The 20,850-nt window shown below is 35.7% G+C and overlaps 2 protein-coding genes across 8 annotated transcripts in view; both read right to left on the reverse strand.

Annotated features, from left to right (window-relative positions):
* Positions 1-12,758, reverse strand: part of LOC106066039 (glutamine synthetase-like) — a 29,303-nt gene extending 16,545 nt beyond the window's left edge. Inside the window, exons 1-4 of one of the 4 annotated variants that reach the window (XM_056040048.1) lie at positions 12,612-12,758; positions 6,902-7,011; positions 6,108-6,198; positions 450-611 (exon numbers count right to left, since the gene is read on the reverse strand). In XM_056040048.1, coding sequence (XP_055896023.1) covers positions 450-611; positions 6,108-6,198; positions 6,902-6,982 — 334 coding nt within the window. In that variant the 5' untranslated portion in view covers positions 6,983-7,011; positions 12,612-12,758. Of the gene's footprint in view, positions 1-449; positions 612-6,107; positions 6,199-6,901; positions 7,012-8,203; positions 8,507-8,553; positions 8,935-12,611 lie in introns of those variants that run through there. The other 3 variants (XM_056040051.1, XM_056040050.1, XM_056040049.1) reach the window with 3 other exon arrangements.
* A 2,580-nt stretch (positions 12,759-15,338) lies between these two features.
* LOC106050255 (glutamine synthetase) overlaps positions 15,339-20,850 on the reverse strand; it is a 43,796-nt gene continuing 38,284 nt past the window's right edge. For all 4 annotated transcript variants that reach the window (XM_056040863.1, XM_056040862.1, XM_056040864.1 and 1 more), the window contains exons 6-9: positions 20,387-20,514; positions 19,540-19,739; positions 18,533-18,713; positions 15,339-16,126 (exon numbers count right to left, since the gene is read on the reverse strand). In XM_056040863.1, coding sequence (XP_055896838.1) covers positions 16,019-16,126; positions 18,533-18,713; positions 19,540-19,739; positions 20,387-20,514 — 617 coding nt within the window. In that variant the 3' untranslated portion in view covers positions 15,339-16,018. The remainder of the gene's footprint in view (positions 16,127-18,532; positions 18,714-19,539; positions 19,740-20,386; positions 20,515-20,850) is intronic.

The following is a 20,850-nucleotide window of genomic DNA, read 5'->3' on the forward strand; positions in this document are numbered from 1 at the left end:
AATAAATAAAGCTTTTTCTATTCTATCATAACAAAAAAATTAAACAGAACATAAACACATTTTGGGGAGTTCAAATGCCTTTACTATTTCTCCACAGCTTAAATTTCACCAAATCTAAAAGTTAGCAGATCAAAAAAAAAGATACCCCCAAGAAATCACCAAAACCAAATATATCCATTTTAAGTTGTCAGTACAACAAAACCATGGAAAGACTTTGTTATGCAGTGAGAGTAGAAGTTTCAGAGATGATAGCTTCGGCATCACTGCTATAAGTGTTAAGCATCATATTAGCATGCTTCTAAGAAAAAAACAACAACGCATTTTTTGTTTGTTAAAAAATAAATAGCATAAATCCACTTCTGATGCTTAAAGCTTCACTTAAAACCAATGAACTTAAGCTAATAACTAATATCTTAATCAAATAACCAAAATCAAACAAGAAATCTCACCAGCTGGTTTCTTGTTGAATTTATAAACCTCACACAGGACCAACTTGTTAGCCCCACCTCTGAAGGGATCCTTGAACAGTGCACATGGGTACAAGTACATGTCCGAGTTGGAGCCTTCTGCCTGATATGTGCTAGAACCATCAAAGTTCCAAATAGGACAATCTAATTGAAGAGACAATTATACCATCAAAAGAGCAAACATCATATGAGTACATATCTTTTTTAATTGCAAGGAAAAAAAGTCCCTATTACCAGTCTAACATAATGTCAACATATTTACACACATCTTTCTTTTTTTTTCACAATGAAAAGTTAAAAACATGGCATATCAATGTTATGACCTTTTATTTTGCTTAGTTAACACAGTAATTTACCCAGAAAGGACGTGAAATTTATTTCATTTCAAAACAGATCCAGCATGTAGAACATCACAATTTAAAAAAACTCTTAGGTCATATTTCCTTATTGCAACTGTTCTGTTATGAATAAGGTATATTAAATATTATAATTAAGATGTTTAAAATTTTAAAGTTGTGATTTAAAAAATAGAATACCTAATTTTTATAAAAGTGACGCGTACAAAAGTACACAGCTTGACCAATTTGTAATTGTGAAGAATTGTTCAATAATTGGTGGTACCATAGTGTGTATCTAGATCTAGATCTCAATCTCCAAGCTTTTAAAATTAATAATTCTACAATTAATATTAGAGTGTTTATTGTTTTTTTTTTAATCTTAAGGAGACTACTATTTAAAGCTGTAAGGAAATTTCGATACATTTTTGCATTAACATAGCCTCTAAAAATATGTTTTTTTTTACTTGTATCTGTGTGGAACCTGGAGCCTCTCAATGATCTTCAAAAGTCTCTAACAATTTTCCTAGAAATTTAACAGTTGATGTATATCGTTGAAAAAATAATTACTAGCTCATTGGCAATATTGGGAAAACTCTAGCTTGATCGTTATAATTTTTCAAAGAAAAAAAAAAATTAAAATTTGGCTAGAGAAAGAGAAAATATTTATCTTGAACGGACTATACATCTTCAAGTATTTCTACATTCATTGAAGAGTTTAATAGATAAATGTTCAGGAAAATTGTGCATATTTCAAAGTCTAGATCTAAATGCCTACCAACGAAATATTATTGTAATATACTAAGTCAATTCATAACCTTAGAAACAAGGCTTTATTTCAATAAAACACGACTGATACACACAATAACACAGTACAGACTGGTCACGATTCACAGACTACGATAATGCGAACACGATTACAAATACTAGCACGATTACAAGCACGGGTAACACACAAGTTCATTTAACGATCACTCCATTCACCCCTCCTTTATTTCTTTCTGGGTCTTAGGTTATAACCATGCGTATGAAGGGAAGGATCCGGAGGTATCTCTGGCGTAGACTTTTCTCCTTGCAAGTCGTAACTGTCCTGTACGGGACTCGAGTCAATATTGACCTCTGGCATTGGGTGGCTCCCCTGTGAGTCACTGATGACTTCTGGCTGGTTGTACATCATTGGGGTGGGACTCTGTGAATTACTGATAGTTTCAGGCCCGTAGCGACTCCCTGGTGAGAGATCCAAAGAGTCACCGACCTCTTGAGGCAGAATACCGTTCTCTGGTTCGAAATAGTCGTTCGTGGAACTTTCCTTTGGTGCCAGGTGCCTAAGCGACACTGTCTCCTCCCGGCCGTTTGGAAATCGTATATGGGCGTACTGTGGGTTGCAGCTAATAAGTTCAACCTCTTGTACCAATGGGTCAAATTTTGAAGATCTTACAGGGGATTTTAGTAATACTTTGCCTGGGTTCTGTAGCCAAGTAGGCAAGGATGTTCCCGTTGGCGATCTTCTGTTGAATTTGAAGATCCGTTCGTGTGGAGTTTCATTAGTAGAAGTACACAGTAATGATCGAATTGAGTGAAGTGCCTGGGGCAACACAGATTCCCACTGTGATAGTTCCAACTTCCCTGAGTCCAATGCTAATAAAATAGCCTGCCACAATGTTTTATTCAGCTTTTCTATTTGCCCATTTCCTTTGGCATTATAGGGCGTTGTCCTGCTAGTGGCTATGCCCTTAGAATGTAGATATTCTGTAGTTTCTGTGGACATAAATGATGTGCCACGATCAGAGTGGATGTAACTGGGTGTTCCAAAGAGGAAAAATAACTGGTCGAAGCACTTTATTACTGTCTTAGATGTCATATCAGGACAGGGAAAAGCGAATGGAAACCGCGAATATTCGTCAATCATTGTTAACAAATACTTGTTGCGAGTAGCTGATGGCAAAGGACCTTTAAAGTCAACACTTATTCTTTCAAACGGCTGTGTGGCCTTGATGAGCGTACCTGCAAATTCCTTATAGAATTGCGGTTTAATTCTATTGCAGGTTCTGCATTGTTGAATGGTCTGTCTGACCTCTTCAACCGAGAAGGGTAAGTTCTTTGACCTGACATAATGTAGAAGTCTAGGGACACCTGGATGACACAGGTAGTCATGGTACGTCTTCAGGCTACTTTGTTTCGTCATGGTTGCACAGTGCCCTCTAGACAAGGTGTCTGCTGCTGTGTTGGCGTTCCCAGGTCTATACTGTATATCAAACTTGAAGCTTGCTAGTTCCAATTTCCACCTTTGTATCTTATCGTTTTTAATTTTCTTGTCATGAGTGTCTTTAAATATGTATGAAATAGACCGCTGGTCCGTAATAAGGGTAAAGTGATTGCCACACAAATAATGCTTCCATTTGCGTATGGCTTCAATTATTGCAGTGGCTTCTTTCTCTATGGCAGATTGATGCCTTTCAGTAGGTGAAAGAGTTCTAGAGAAGAATGCAATAGGTCTTCCCTCCTGATTTAAAGTGGCAGCTACTGCGATGTCAGAAGCGTCAGTTTCCACAATTAGAGGATGGTCATACTTTATGGTGAAAATTGCTGCTTTCTGCAATTCTTCTTTCAAGTCTTCCAACGCTGTTTTTACTTCTGTAGGTACAGGAAAAATTTGATTTTTCATTATAGGATACATTTTGTCGGAGAAATTTGGTATCCAGTGAGCATAATATGCCAAAAGTCCTACAATCCTTTTCTGAGACTTCAGATCTTTTGGAGGTGGCAAATCTCGCAGAGCTTGAAATCTATCAGGGTCCGGCTTCAAATGCCCTTTGGATATTTCATATCCAAGCAGCTTTACCTTCTTAGTAGCAAATACACTTTTACTTTCGTTGAAAGTTATTCCGTATTCCAGAGCTACCTTCTGAAAATGCAACAGATTTTTGTTATGGGAGTCTACATCTGTACCACATATTGTTACATTGTCGACATAGGCAAACGTGTCAGACAACTTTTCTTTTTCTATAATAGTGTCTATGGTTTTCTGGAAGCAAGCTACACCGTTAGTGACCCCAAAGGGTATTCTGCAAAACTGGTAGAGTTTACCACAAGCTTCGAAGGCTGTGTATTTCTTTTCGCTCTGTTGGATAGGTATTTGGTGATAAGCACTCTCCAGATCCAATGTGCTAAAGATTTCATACCTGGAAATTTTCTCCACCATTTCATCCACTCTAGGCATGGGGTAAGCCTCCAGGTAAGTAAATCTATTTATAGTTTGGCTATAATCAACGACCATTCGCTTTTTGTGCCGCTCATTGGTCGTGACAAGGACTTGAGCTCTCCAAGGTGATTTGGAAGGTTCAATGATACCGTTTCGTATCAATTTCTCAACTTCAGCTTTAATAAATTGTGTGTCTTGGAAGGAGTAACGACGAGATTTAGTAGCAATAGGTCTGCAATCAGGGGATAAATTTGCAAACAATTGTGGTGCCTCTACCTTAACAGCATTGAGCGAGCAGACATGAAATGCAGGTCGACCACCGTTGAATGGAATTATCAGTTCTTTGTGTAATGCGAGGAAATCTAACCCAAGCACTACATCAGTGCAAAGTTCATCTAGTAACGAAAGTTTGAATTGATTGTAAACTTCCCCTTTGTATTTTAGCGATGCAAACGTGTGGCCTCTTGTGACGCTTGACAGTTGAGATGACGCCATAGAAATTGTGTGCTTTGAACGTGTCACTGACCAATCGTACTCTCTTGGTATGTTTGAAGAAATGTAGCTTTCCCCGCTACCTGTATCAATTAGGGCTTTTAGGTTCACGCCATTTACAGAGATGTGTACTGTTGATTTAGTTAAACCAGGTACAGACGAAGTAGCAATTAGTGATGTTAGATGTGTAGAGTCCTTAATGCAGCTACAATCTTTACAAGATTGTCTTTTAATCTCGTGGCTAGGAGATGTTTTGACTTTTGTTTTGGTTATAGGAGTGTTGCGAGACCTGCAAACCTTCGAAAAATGTCCATTTTTCCCGCACGAATGACACATGCAGTCTTTGGCAGGGCATTTCGCTCTGAGATGCCGACTACCTCCGCAAAAGAAACATTTAGTATTCACTGTTGCGATTGTTTCTGAGTCCACCATTTCTTCGGTTGAGATTGCCGATGACGAAAGAGATGACTCTACCAATTGAGACGGAGTTCTAAACGAACTGGATTCTTTTTGGGCCATGTCGAGAGTCTTGGCAATATCTAAAGCCATTTTTAAGTCAAGGGATCTTTTCTCAAGTAGCCTCTGTCTAATTACACTCGAACGCATGCCGCTAACAAAGGCATCGCGAATGGCGTCCTCTTCATTTTTGTCAGCACTGACAGCTCGGAACTGACAATCTCTGGCCATCACTCTCAGCTTGTGTACAAATTGATCAAGACTTTGATCGACTTCTTGTTTGCAAGTTGCAAGCAAATGTCTGGCCAATGTTTCATTAGGGGCCTTCACAAATAAATTCTCAAGAATAGATTTTGCTTCTGAGTATTTAGAACAGGTAGAAATATACTGATATAAGGATGGAGACACAAAGTTGCATAGCAGGTCAAACTGTTCGCTTTCACTAGCCCCTACCTTCGTTGCGAATCTGTCAAAACAAGAAATCCAATGTTTCCATGTAACTGAAGCATTAGTTGAACTAGGATCAGCATCCAGTCTATTGGGACGCAAAAACTTGTCCATTTAAGAATGGTTTTATTGAAATAAATTGTAATATACTAAGTCAATTCATAACCTTAGAAACAAGGCTTTATTTCAATAAAACACGACTGATACACACAATAACACAGTACAGACTGGTCACGATTCACAGACTACGATAATGCGAACACGATTACAAATACTAGCACGATTACAAGCACGGGTAACACACAAGTTCATTTAACGATCACTCCAATTATAAAGTGTAGTAGATCAATACATTCACCCAGAATTCTTTCTCAGGGGGAAGGGGAAGAAAGGTGCGGGGTAAAAATGTTCCATTGTTTTTTTAATCTATTATTCATTCATTTGTATAAAGGGAGTAGTCTTTTTTTTTAAATTATTTTTTATGTTTTTCTTGTTACTACTTTACTTTACTTTACTTTAACTGTGAACTAAACTTGGATGGATGAAACTGTTAACTCTTTCTCTCCGTAATTATTTACCACATTCTGATGGAATCAATGTTTCTATCGTTGGTTAGGTGAGAAAGAGTTAAATTAAGCAAGTTGTGATTAAAGCAAGATGTGACTAAAACAAGATATGACGAAAACAAGATGTGACTATTTAGTTTACCCTCTGGTTTTTCAGGTTCAAAGTCCAGAGTGCGACACTTGCTGCGGATACCTTCACCAGTACCATCAACCCAGATATATTCAGCCATGATCTGAAAAACAAACAAATAAAAGTTAAGTTTTTTTATCTTTAAAAATGTTCATTACATTTTAGTAAGATCCATCTTTGTAAATGTAAGCTGATCAAACTTCTTGAAAGAAGTAATTATCCCTTCTACTATTATGCTAATGACTAGAAAGATCCCTTAAGTAAAAGTAAGATTGTAAGCAAGCTGGAAAGTATCTTGTCTCGCAATTAATTATTTTTCTTTATACACTGTTGAGAAATTAACAGAACTGATAAAAAAGTTCAAAAAATGCTGGTTTAAATTTATTATATATATATAGATATAGTTCGTCCATCGTGGTTTGATGATAACCACTTTGCCATCCAGGGGGCTTACAGCTTTGTACTGGGGTTTTGTGCCTCCTAATGTGGCTGGTGACAATTTGTGCGCCAGTTTTCACAGAAGGACGCCATGATGCTCTATCATGAGCTTATGTCTCCCAGATGGCTGGGTCAATACTAAACGCTTTTAGAGAAACTTTGAGGGTATCCCTAAAGCGTTTTCTTAGTTCACCTTGTGAGCGTTTACATACAGGAGTCATTTAGGGATGCGGGGGTCTTCCATTCTGCAGATATGGCTTCGACATATGGTGGACATAAAATTGTAAAGTTTGCAGAAAATTTGATGTTACAGTAACAAGCTTTCAGGCCATACATGTATGTGGATGTATAAACCAAATTATGCATACCTGATCAGCAGGCTGCTGTAAGGTCAAATATTTCCCAACAGTCATTTTGTTAGTGATGATGCCTGGAATGGAGTGAAACATGGTGCCTCACAATTCAATCGTCTCAGGAGCTAGAAAAAGAATAAATATTAGACTAGAGAGCTATACATCTACTAATTGATGATTTTACATCAAAAAGGTCTTATAACTATACATCTACTAATTGATGATTTTACATCAAAAAGGCCTTATCTAGCTCCATATCAAAATCAGCAAATAGATCTAGATGACTTGTTTTCTAAAAAGGCATTTGTTAAAGATCAACACAACAGTTTCCTAAAAAAAAATTGTTAAAATGCCATCTAAGACATTACTGGTCCATTACACCAATCAATTAGGCCAGTTGATTCTGGATGTCCTGACAAGTAAATATGCCAGGATGGCTGTCTGATCATGGGGTACGCGCTCTAAACTTTCGTTCAATGGTCATGATGATTCCAGGTTGAAACCCTGCCTCTGCCACCATCCCCTGCCGTCCTGAGGAAGGTTTGTGCTAGATGTGCAATTATTAGATTCAAATCTGAAGGAACAAACAAAACAAAACAAAACAGACTATAATAATAAATTGCTTCAAATCAACGTTAATTACAATAAACTCAAGTTTCCCCATGAATGTCACTTCTGTTTTAAATTTACATTAAATGACGTAATTAATGGAATAAAAGAGAGTTGTAGTGATCAAATTTTCCTTAAAATATTCTACAGAGCTGCTAAATTATAATTATTAATATTTCTAGGGTTTGTAATCTCCATCAAAGATTCAAAGCAAGGAGGTAACTGTCCATAATCTTTATTTTTATAATACCTTTAATGTATTAGAAAAGAGAAAGTTATTAAAAATTTAATAATGGTACTGTTCATGGTTAAAGTAAATTTATAAAGTTGCTTGGTCTGCATTAGGTTTGACAAATAGGCCTATATGTAGGTCACAAATCTAGTAACATGAAAACAAAAATATAGATCTAATTTAGATGGCTGCCTGGTTGTGTGGCATGTGCTCCAGACTGTAATCTTGATGTCCTCTGGTTTGAACCTTGCCAACTGCCATCCCCTGTTATCCTGCAAGAAGCTTACGCTAGGGTGTAATAATCTTCTGTTCTGGAGGGATGTAACTTGTAAAAATGAAGTCATAACTATTAACTAGAAATGTATAATTTATTATTAACTATTACGATAGTGCATGTTATATATTATAATATTAATATATATAATTAGATAGAGATAGATATAGATCTATTGTGTGTTCTAGGATTTTAGATCTACATGTGATTATTGTGATGCTGGTGATAGATCTCTCTACTGTACTGCCGCTAGTACTGGTCACTACTGCGAGTACTGCTGGTCTTAAGTGTAAAGTCTGTAGTTCCTGGGTCAGATTTTTTGGATACTGCCACTGGTGCTGGCTCATTGCTTAATCTTAGTTACATTGAACATTATTTAGTTTAGTCTCTATTAGTATAAGAGATATAGTATAGATATAGATCTATATTTAGGAATCTATATTTATATCGATCTAGATCCACATGATTGAAATGAACTATTATTGTAGATCTTGATCTAGTTGTAAAATTATTGTAGTCTAGCAGTTTAAAATCAAATCACAACCTACTGACCTTATATCACCTAATCAAGGCAAGTTTACTCGACAATCAACATCAACTAAAATTACAAAAATATTGTGTAGTCTAATAGCAGATCTAGATAGTTGCACAAACACAAAATGATAGAAGATTTAGATATAACCGTGCACGTTTAGATTATAGCCACTACAGACTGTCTACAGTTGAGCTCTCCTTGGGCCTTAAGACGATTGATCCGAAGTGAAAATGTAAACTGAAACAGCACTCATGACGTTTTTATTCACCGAGTCTCGACAGAATGTGAAGAAATCTACGCCCCCTCCAAACCTTGAGTACGATAGTTCATGGGGTGACTCTAAAACGTATAGCTAGCTATTCAACCATAGTAGGCCTACAAGCATTATTCCGAAATCGTACATCTTTTGTTCAGCGTATTCAATGCCCATTATTATAGTATTAGGCTATATATATATAGCCTACTAGGGTCTACTTAGATCCATACTGAGGAGTTGTGTTCGTGTGTATTGGGGCAGGGCAGGGCGGTAGCTGTGTTTTAATAACAATTGGTGCGCTTTTTTGTAAAAATAAATAGGTGCCAGTAGGTCTACTCAGTCAGTGATGGATTGATTTAACTTCTAATAAATTAATAATAAACGTTAAAATACAAGAAAAGTAATTTTTTTCCCCACGTTGAAAAATGTACCGTTGAGTAGATATCATCACAAAAAAAAAAGCACTGGATATAATAATTTTCTAAATCTATTCATTGGGCCTTATATACAGGGCTGATTTACCTATAGGCAGGGGCGTACCGTAACTAGGGATTTGGGGGCCCGGGGGGATTTACCTCTTTGGGGGCCCCTTGCATTTTGACATTCGACATATGACATGGGTTAATGTACGCAAAAATATATAAGCCCCAAATCAAATTGGTTCAGTATATCAGTAAACTTAACAAAAAGTAATCAAGAGTCTTTTAATGAATAATACCTTTGTTTATTAGTTAAATAATGCACAAGTGACAAATCTAAATTGATATCGCTTCACGTCGTGCATTAAATTCTGTGCAGCAAAGACATCTATAACATCAACTACATCGATACTTTCTAGTATTTGTGACTTCACTGACATTAAAACCATGATAAGCCTTTTTGGCGTCATTGTGCTCCTGAGATAGTTTTTGATGAGCTTGAGCTTTGAGAATGACCTCTCACATGACGTAATGGAAGTGGCCTGAGTTAGCAGTATTCGGAGGAGGTTGCAAAGTTTGATCACACGTAATTACCATATGAAGCCTGTTTCCTCAATATGTCTATTGGTGATTGTATTACTGGTTTGTTGATGAGTGCTCGTGCATCAATGACATCATTGAAAAAGCGATTTGCCATTTATTTCATCATACAAACAGGAAAAGTAGCACAGTTTGTCATAAGCAGGTCTTCATCTAACAGGTGTCTTGGTTCAAGAAGAAACCCAAAGGTATCCATTTTCTTTCCAGCCTTTGATATCTGCCCTTCATCTCCATATGAAATCTGTCCAGCACTTCTGTGCAACACGTTTAAATTGCAGTTCTATTGACAGTCCTACATTAGAACTCAACTTCCCATCAAGTCTTTTCTTTCTTCTGGTTGTTTTGATTACAGGGAATCCATAGTATTCACTACCTTCTTTTGCTTTTTCGATGGATTGGGTTTTTGTCAATTTCTCATCATTTTGCAGAAAGCATGAAAGGGTACTAATTTCTTTAGCAGCTTCCGGTATATGCAGTCCAGACTTTTGTAGTTTCTTTTGAACTATATTAATTGGGCGCAAGAGCTTTGACCAGAATTCAAGATAGGCAAAAAATTCTTAATTTTCCACTGCATGAAGAAGATTCTGTGCTAATATTATATGGTATTACGTCATTGTTGGTTGTTTATGTTTTGTGCGCAAGCAAAAGGATTAGATGGAAATAAAAATAGAGTTTCCATTGGATTGAGGAAAGATGAATAGAGGGGTAATAACTCGAGTGTGAAGTTTAATTCTGAAATTATAGATGCCAAACCCGAATAGTGGACTATTCTAGCATTATTAAGAATAACTTTTGGATCTGTTATACTCGATTCTGTAAATTTTTGCTTCAAGGTTAATTAGTGTAGCCATAAAATACTCGCCATTTAGATCTATTATTAGTAAAGGTAACAAGATACCTGGAATTCGCTGTATATCATGCAGTTTTATTCGTGGCAACAAAGTTTAAAATGTAAAACTAACTTCAAAAAAAAACTTTGATCTCTGTGGGAAAAAATATTTTTAAAATGTCAACAAAGTCAACGTAATGATAGACCTAGATCTAGGTTTAGTCTTTGTGATAAATTTAATCCATAAATGTTGAAAAAAAAAAAAAGACACCCGTTGACACTATTTGTCAATCAAATATATTAATGTATGTATTTACAAATAAATTTCGGACACCCATTTGGGCCCCCCCCCCAGCTGGGGGCCCGGGGGGATTTTAAAATTCCCCCTCCCCCCCCCCCTTAGTTACGCCACTCCCTATAGGCAATATTTAGCCCTGACATCAATTAGTTTAATAAATTTAGAGCCTTTTTCATGGGTCTATATATGTACAGCACTACCTACATAGGCCTACAATTAAGGTATCAGTTTTGTATTTTAAGTTAGTTGCAGATTTATGAATACATTTAAATCCACAGCAAACATGTGCAAACACAAATTCCTGGATTTCCAGTGAACTATTTGAGAATAAATACGAATTTCCAGTCAGTCAAGAAAACCAAAAGGACTATTAATTAAAGCTTACATTTCTAATTGTCAGTAATTTAACACCAAGTAACGATTAGTAGACTATAATCTTTTTAATGCTATGTATATATAGGCCTAAATATTTAGGGATGTGCGAAGAATTATAACGTATAAAAAGATTTATTTTTCTAAATTCCTCTCATTGTTATAGCTTGCAAGCTCATCGTGAGTGGACACGGATTTCGAAAACAGCTCTAATGATCTCCCTAGAAAATTGACAACTTTGGGAAAACATCTGGTTTAACCGTTATAATTTTTCTAAATATATTATAATCATCTTAAAAATAAATGTGCACTTTTTAACACCTTTCAGCGGGTTTTCCCACACGCCACTCAAACTTTGCAGTCTTCGTTTAATTCAATTTTTTTTAAATATAGAAAATTGCAGAGATTATGTAGAGATTAGCAGCACTGTACAATAGAAGAACTTATTTGCCCAAGATTACTGGAAAGAGTCACAGCAGTATTGAATCATTACAAGAATAAATAGAATCATATTAAATAGACCAGTGTTTCCCAAACTGTGATCAGCGGAACCCTTATGTTTCACGAAGCCTGAATATAGGTGTTCCACGAACTGCTGGAATAAATAATTAGTAGGCCACCACAGATTAACTTAGACTTACTTAGACTTAGGTCCTCCCGCGCCGTTCGGCGCATTGGGCGGCAAGCTGTCTCCACAGATTAAGCGTCTCTAAAAAATAAGCAAAGTGTTCCGCTAAATACTCTTTAAAGGAGGGATGGATTTATCGTTATTTATTTTCTGTTATTAGTTTTTCTTTGGATGCACATGTGGACATCCAACCAAGTGCAATGATCTTGCATCCATATATAATTAATAATAGCCTCCAGCTAGGCCATCGTCGTCACCGAGAAGTAACCAACGGATTTTTTTTTAATGTATAAAAACCAAACCAAACAAACAAGTAGGCCTAATACTCAGTTCCAACGTTCAGTTCTGCTACGTAAATGTAAACTATGAATATACTTGGAGACTTGAAACTCAGCGAAGAAGACCTAGTACGTTGTGGACTAAGCTTTTTTTTTTATATGGGCTCATACAGATGTAGGCTACCTAGCACCCCAACAAAACACGCTCCAGATCACTTAGCTGTATAGATTCTGAGCTATATAATGACGATATGAGGTACACTTTCTCAGAATCTTGACACTGCTTTATGAAATGCAAGCAAATGCTATAAATAGCAACGATTTCTTAATATCCTGTATTATTATTCGGTTATCGCAGTGCTTTCGTATCAAAATGTCGTTAGTTAGCAACTTACCAGACGTGAGCAGGAAATGGCGCGGACCGAGATGGTTTTAAACAATGTAATGTCCACACCTAATTTCAACAAAGCACGTCGGCACGAGAACATAATCACGCTTACACGAACACACAACCGCCAACTGTTGATTTGTTTCTTTAGGACAGATAACGAATTCACTTCTGCTATCAATCTATTCTGTGTGTGTGTGACTGTGTGTGTGTGTCATTTGAATGATAAACTCGTTCCTCACAATGTAATGTAAAGAAGGCAGACATCAATCACATAGATGGGAAGAGGGGGAATCGTAGTAGCAATAGGAATAAAAGAGCAGGGGAAGAAGAGGTTGGGGAAAGATAATGGGGAAACAGAGAAGGGGTGGACAACAGAGAGAGAGAGAGAGAGAGAGAGAGCTCCAGTTACAGTGACCGATAGTGAACTTATCTGTTAGCTACAGGCTGGTTGCTTTTAACTTTTAAACTAAGCGCATGTGTTGTTATTGTAGGCCAATGCATGTTGTCTAACCAAGAACCAATTTAATTTCAGCTAAGACCTGCACGATTTAGCCGTAGTTAGCCATGTCAATCAAGCCTTTTTGTATTTTAAGGACCTTCGTGATTTTAGCCTTAGTTAGCCATGCCAATCAAGCCTTTTTACTTTTACATGTTTCGGGCGTTCCATTCGAAATGGAGTTAGCCTACTACGTTCTAGCGGTTAGCCCAAAGCTCTTGTAGGAAAGCAGAGAAACGGCAGCAGGCAGGTTTGAACCTGGGACCATCAAGACAACCATCTGAAAAGTGTTCCACACGACCAGGCAGTGGGCCTCTCTTCAGAAGTGTTCTAAGTCATTTGAGATTGGAACTAAAGACAGCAAAAGATAATATACAAACAGATCTGTACCCTTTGCACAGTCCATGAGAACGACAGAAAACTGAAACCGAGCTATGTAACATTCAACGCTGGTGCCCAAACAAGTAGGCCTCAACATTGACCTGAGACGCCACAAACTGTGGGCAGTGGAGACCAATAACTTATTGCCATGTTGAACAGACCTGAAATGTGACGAGCTATTGGTCTTCATTGCCCACAGATTGTGACGTTGGAGCTCAGTGTTCAGGTCTTCTATGACGATTGGCCTCGTTCCAACAGGGGCTACAGAATTGAGAATAACCTACATCGATAAATAAGATTACTTTTTAAAGTTACGGTGTTGAACAATTAGAAATAGGCAACCCGAGATTTGAATTGACTGAAAAAAACTCTTGATCAAAGACATGCCTGGTAAATTTAGGCTAAAATAAGAATGCATCCATCTATAGTGTGTTAATTAGAAATGTATCATCTTCAACAGGTCAATTTTTTTCTGACTCTCAAAATGGGCCAAACAAACAAGCAAAATACTTTAAAAATCATTTTAATAAAAAAACAAACAACAAAGCTTATCTAAAGGGGCAAAAACTCCATCCTTAAAATTATAACTACCAATGATGTACTAGTTATTTCTCTTATTCAATATAAAACAGCATTTTAATTACCAATAATTAATTAACTAATGGAGTATTTTTGTTTATTGATTCATGATTTGTTAGGTACAATAAATTATTGTTTAAAGTATCAACTTAATGAGAGAATGCATGAGGGAGAAATAGCATTAACAATTATTTAAGGGGACTAAACCCAACAAATTTAGCCATGGAACACTGAAGTAATAGTTCTCTTTGTTGCTATTAAAGAAAATAATGAATTACCAGTAATTACTTGTCTAATTGGTTACTTTTTTTTTTTATTGATTCATGTCATGAATGATTGTGTGAAGTTTCAGCTTGATCTGAGAATGAGTGTGGGAGAAATAACATCTACACAATTTTTACCAGAGTTGATATAAGCTTTGTAATAAAAATTAGACAGTTAAACTGCTATTATATACGTCCTTTTGGTTTAAAGTTGCTTTGTTATAATTTTAAAAATAAATTCTACCGCAGAAACAAAAAGTGTAAGAAGGCACGGGTTAGTTCAAAGACAAATTCTGTGATACCTTTCTTATAATATTTTAGGAAAGTAGCAACAGAGTTTAAATTGACAACATATCATTTCCCTTTTTGTGTCAGATGTGACAAATTATGTATGTTGAAACTAGGTCTGAATTGCTAATAAATCTGTTTTTCCTAAAGCTTAAGACTGATTTTGTTACACAAGTTTTGGATGTAACTTAAGAATTAAAGATTATTGAAGTCCTAGCCCAAAACATCCAGCGTGGACAGTAGGGGATGGGAGAGGGCAGATTTGAACTCTGGACCTTCATGTATATACTCACATAATTATATTAGTTGGATATGACCTGTGGCCTACATGCCTTAATTTGGGTATTACTGATTGCATTTTGATCCATATCATTCATGGAATATGTTCCCTTTATTATTTATTTTGCTACAAAAATAAAAATAGAGTGAAAATGGGTTGTGATCTATTCAGCCTACATATTCCTATCAAAACCCAATTTGTTAAAATGTTTCATTCTTGATATACAAATAGGTACTTTTTGTCTATTTTTAGGGACATTCAACATACACCACCATGATCTAATGAACATTTTTGCAAAGTTGTTAAAAGTTAAATTTAATTTATAATTTTAATTTATATTATATATAAAAAATTTAGTAAATATCAGCTTTAAAATGTTCGAAATATAAATTTATATATAACTTGCAATAGTAACAGACTATTAGCCAAGGTAGACAAATTGAGTCTCAGTGTTTAGTAAGTTTATTCATCAATCAAAAAAATATCTGTAAAACCGCATGTTACAATCCTATACATTGACACATCATGAAACATCAGACTTGTATAACAATAATGCTATCCAACAAGAACACACAAAACAAATTATTACATGGTTTGAACATTTATTGAGAAACCAAAAAAAAAAAGTTCTGGGAAATCCCCTTGAGATGAACACACTGGAAATACAATTTGTTTTTTTGTGGAGCAATATGCAGTAATAAAACAGCTTGAAAATACTATGACAACAATGAGTATCATGCACAGTATCAGACATTCAACAATTTCCCTATCACTCACTTTCTATTCAAGTAACTCTAAGACAAAGAATGACATAAGAGTGGAGATAAGAATGTATAGGTTTTTTCGTGTACCCAAGTTTAAGTTTTTTTTTGAGCCTTTAAAAATATTTTTTAAAATAATAAATTGAAAAGCAGAGAAATAAATTCTCTTAAATTTGTTCAAAATTATATCTGTAATAGTTATTTTTGAAATCGTTCATTATTAACATTTATTTGTTCATTTTTATGTTTTATTAAAAACTAAAATCGTCTTTACATTGAGTATCAATGATAATATGGAAAAAAATCCAAATGGGCCTGTATTGTAGATCCTCCCCTTCCCGGCACCTTGCCTATCTGGTAGGCTTATTCCGATAGTATTGTAGTTCTCACTAGCACTTCAGTGACGGAGTAGGGGTCGCAGTTGGATGCTGGTCTGCGGTCTTCTAGATAGCCGTTTTGGTCTTCAGCCACCTGAGAATATAAAAATAAGCATAAAAATAGGTTAAGCCCAAGTAACCAATGGCCTCATTCAGTTACAAAGCCTGAGCATTAGCCATAGTTGAAATGGTGTCACCCACACAGCAGAAACCCCCCCCCCACACACACACACACACGGTTAATCCATGCAGCAGATGAAATGGCAAGTGCCTATACTGTTTGGGATCAGTGGCGTCTAAAGCTCTGCCAGGTGTAGCACTACTAGGTGCTACAATCAAGCTGCCTAAGGCTACTGGCTCCTGATTTCCCCTCATGGTTGACTCCCAAAGTCTTTTCCACATTTGGGTATAGCTGCAAGTTTTTCTTCTACTAGGTGGGTAGTCAGCCAAGGATAACGATCCCCTCCTGCCCAAAAATTTACTAATCCTAGCCAAGTGTTTAATATTAATTTCATTGTTTGGCCATTAAAATTTGTAGACACCGAATTTATCGAAATGATACAGAGTAACAAGACCAAATTTACATTCAACATTTGATTTTCAGGAAAAGCAGTGGGAAGGGAATGGAGGCCCAATAGTAATTACATTGACTGATACAAGAATATCAAATTTGAAATTCAGTAGAAGTGACTTTGTCTGTGGAATTTCAAAACATCTATATTTCAACTTTGTGTAAAACTGACCAGCCTGTATATTATTACATCATGGTTTCCTGTAGGTCCATTACCTTTTATGTGTCTTTGGAATGCGTGTAAGTTAATATAGTTAACAGGGGAGAATTCTGAAATTCTTGTAAACATAATATAAAACTGATGTTTCACAAATTATTTTTTAATGTCAATTATTAACCCAATAGCTCCTACTGAGGTACAGTAGACTCCTAATGCCTTAGGATGTTAGAACAGTAGAACCAGTTTTTTAACCCTTCGGACCCTCTGTTATTTATGTCTCAACTCCCCTGGGCTCCTACAAACTGTCAGTCTCAGGTAAGGTGTGTGGCATCGATATATTGAGCCAGCAGGGTATAGCTTTTTTACATGCAGACTATTAACTCTTTCTCCCCTAAGCAACGATAATAGCGGCGATTTTTTTCATAAAAGACGATATTGGCGTCAGTGCAGTTAAACATCTTTGTTTCGTTCCTATTCTTGGTTTATAATTTTAAATGCTTATATTCTAAATCTACGTGATTTCTGCTTGAAGAAGAGTTCACTGTTTACTTCATTCAACATGGTTTTAATATTATAGAGCGTTTTGAAAGTCGTCTTTTTTTTTGTGTGTGTTAAAATGGAAATGGAGCTTGGCCCATCTGGAGGTCGATCCACTAAAACTTGTAGATCAAATTATATTCGGATCAACAAGTAAGAGAACTTATTGATTCAGAAGACAGTGATTTTGTTTGATCTGATCATAGTGATACTGATGTTCTAGCGTCAGTGTTAGATCTAGATCTGAATCTGATAGTTCATCAGCTGAAGAACCTGCCATGCCCCCTCCTAAAACCAGACATCAAGATCTAGGACTGTTTCAACAAGTTTGAAAAATGCAGAGATGGGTACTAAAACAGAAAGCAATTTTAGATTTATTCCTTCCAGTAAAATAGTAAATCTAGATCTACTTCAGCCAATGTAGTATATACAGGTGTCAACATGAACCTACTCAATTCTGAGTCAACTGAGCTAGACTGTTTTTTTACTCTACTAGATTCCGCAATTGCTGATAATCTTGATAATGCAACAAACAGTTATGCAGACTACATAATAAAAATAAACACTCCAGCACGCAGGACATCCATTTTTACAAAATGGAAACCAGTTTCTAACTATGAAATTTATGATTTATACACATGATTTTGTAATATCTAACAAGAACATTCATTTTCCTTTAATTCAATATCAAAAAAATTATTCTATGATTGTTAATAAAAAAGTTATACCATTTTAATTAGAACATGTTAGTTCACTACAATCGGATTAAATTAATAATTCCATCAGAACGGAGAGAAAGAGTTAAAGCGGGCTGGCTGGTACAAAAAGTTAAACTTTCATATAAGAAGAGCTTATCATGTATTGTTCAAAAGTGTCGGACTCAAAAACCAGATGTGCAGAGCTTTTTTTTTTTTTTTTCTCAGAATTAATGAAAATAAAGTGCCCAAACCTCAGTGTATAAGCCTTGCCCGTAAAATCGAGTATTAAAAGTATATTTTTTTTTAACTGGACATATTTTTTGTTTCTTTTTTTTTTATTTATTTTTCAGTAGTAGATCTACATTTTGATTTGTTTTTTTTTAAGAATTAAAAATTATTTTTTTTTAAATTTAGAGTTACCTTTTTTTTTTCCTTAGGATGATGAGGGTAGTTTTTCAAAGCAGAAATCAGAGCTACTAGGTTAAGAAAAGAGGAATGAAAAAAAAGAGGATTGCATTTAAAATGTTGACTCACCTGGCGAGGTATTCTGATACTTGCTCCACGGTTTGCAACACCGGCAGAGAAATCGTGAATGCTGGATGTTTCATGGCGACCAGTCAGACGGCGCTCATTGTCTTTACCCTCACGTGGGTCATAGGCCTTGATGTGTCGTACATGGTGCTTAGACAACTTCTCAATGGCATCCTCTATAGCTCTGCAAACAAATTACCGTATATATAAATATTTCTTTTTTTGATATAATCCAATTTTAAGTGAATATTAGTACTGTTATACAATTTAAAAAATAAATTTAATTGTGAAAAGTACTAAATACTCCAGCAGTTTATTACACATGAACTGACGGAAGATACTTAGTAACACACTAAATCAATGTTGTAAACACATTCTCACGGACGTTACACAAACATAAAGGATCAACTATTTCACCACAAATTAATTATGCAATAGGCAAAAGTTTAACGAAAATGATTTTTTAAAAAATTAAATCCAATATGCTGCAAAGCGTTTACATATGTAAGCCACACAAACTTTGGCTGAAAGAAAATGATGAAATAATTATTTTTAATTGAACAGCTCAAAATGAATGCAGTTCATTAGGTAAAAGTTCTGAAATTCCAAATAGCAGTAGTAAAAGTTCCCCATTCATCCACTTTCAAACCATACGGTCTATAGGGGAAGATGTTTCTTTGGCCAACAGTTAACAAGAAGAGTGTCATCATGGCCAGCACAATGACCAACCGCCTTTACTTTCCCAAACTAAAGTCAGGTACCCATTAGAGTTGAGTGGACTAAAAATCCCAAAAGTCAGGTACCCATTAGAGTTGAGTGGACTAAAAATCCCAAAATCCCAGTCTTCACAGAGATTCAAACCCAGGACCCCAGGTTTGGAAGCCAAGCGCTTAACCACTCAGCCATTGCAACCCCTTTGAAAAACAATTTATTAGTTATTTCCCTTTAGTAATAGACCGGGATGCAAAAAGTCTTATAGCTTTGACAAAGAAATGTCTAATCATACTTACTTAATGCCGCCTGGTTCTCTCATTTGTTTAGTGCTGTAGTTGCAGTGAGCTCCTGCTCCATTCCAGTCTCCCTCCATGGGTTTGGGATCAAGGGTGACAATCACGCCAAAGTCTTCAGCAACTCTGTGAAGAATGTACCTGGCGATCCACAGGTGGTCTCCCATGTCAATGCCCTCACATGGACCTACTTGAAACTCCCACTGAATGTAAATAATGGAAACAGTTAAATGATAGTTCAAAGCATCATAATAGTATTAGGATATTTTTTTAAACTCCAATTTTGTTATTTTTGTTTATTAAAAAAGACTGTCAGATTGTCAGAAATAAAAAAAAAATTCTATGTAGATGTTTATTTTTAATCTTAAAAAAAAAAAAAAAAAAAAAAAAAAAAAAAAGGAGACATTCGAGTCAGAACAAAATTAAAATTTCAATTGAATGTGCCTGTGCCATAATATTAAGACTTCTTTATTCATTATTAATCAAAAATACATTCTCTTTTAGAAAATAAAATGGAAACTGGAGCTCCAATATGAACAAAATAACTTTTAGACTCTTCGTTTCAGGTTTTAGTTATACTTTAGATCATTTAGTTCTACTATGGTGTTACTTTAATCTTTTTTCTTCTAATTTTTAAAAAATGGTTTGTTAGTAGCTTTAATGGTTTCCACTTATTTCTTGTAATAGTAATTTCTGTTTCTGTAAGTGATGACTACACAGACTTACAACCTATCTTTAAAAGTCAAAGTTAATTTATGCTAATTTATACATAAAAAGTAGGACAGAAGGGGGGGGTGTCTCCCTGTAACAGAGCATACATAAGTAACTATCTAAGACATTTTTTTTTTACCTGTGCTGGCATGACCTCTGCGTTACATCCGCTGATCTTGACCCCTGCGTACAAACAGGCCCTGTAGTGAGCTTCAACAATATCTCTGCCATACACCTTGTTTGAGCCCACACCACAGTAGTAAGGTCCTGCAAGAAACAGAAAAATGAAAAATTAATGAAGCTGATTGTACACAAACAGAGAATACAAAATAAAATTAATCCTGCCGAAAAAGTTAAGGCATGGACTAATCAACATCTACTTTCACATAAACCAAAGATTTGGCTTCAAATAATGTGTTGTTGTTTTTTTTTAAAGTATTCCTTTTCAGTGCATTTTTTTAAAAGAACAGGTAAAAGTCTATGATCATTTTTCTCTATTAAAGTGGGGTCATGGTTTAGAAAATAGGGTCATTTGTAATTTAACTGTACAATAAGTTACGTTTCAATAATTCAGGATCTTTTTTTCCCTCCCAACTCAAAGAG

The sequence above is a fragment of the Biomphalaria glabrata genome, chromosome 9, assembly GCF_947242115.1.
Source record: "Biomphalaria glabrata chromosome 9, xgBioGlab47.1, whole genome shotgun sequence".
NCBI lineage: Eukaryota > Metazoa > Mollusca > Gastropoda > Planorbidae > Biomphalaria > Biomphalaria glabrata.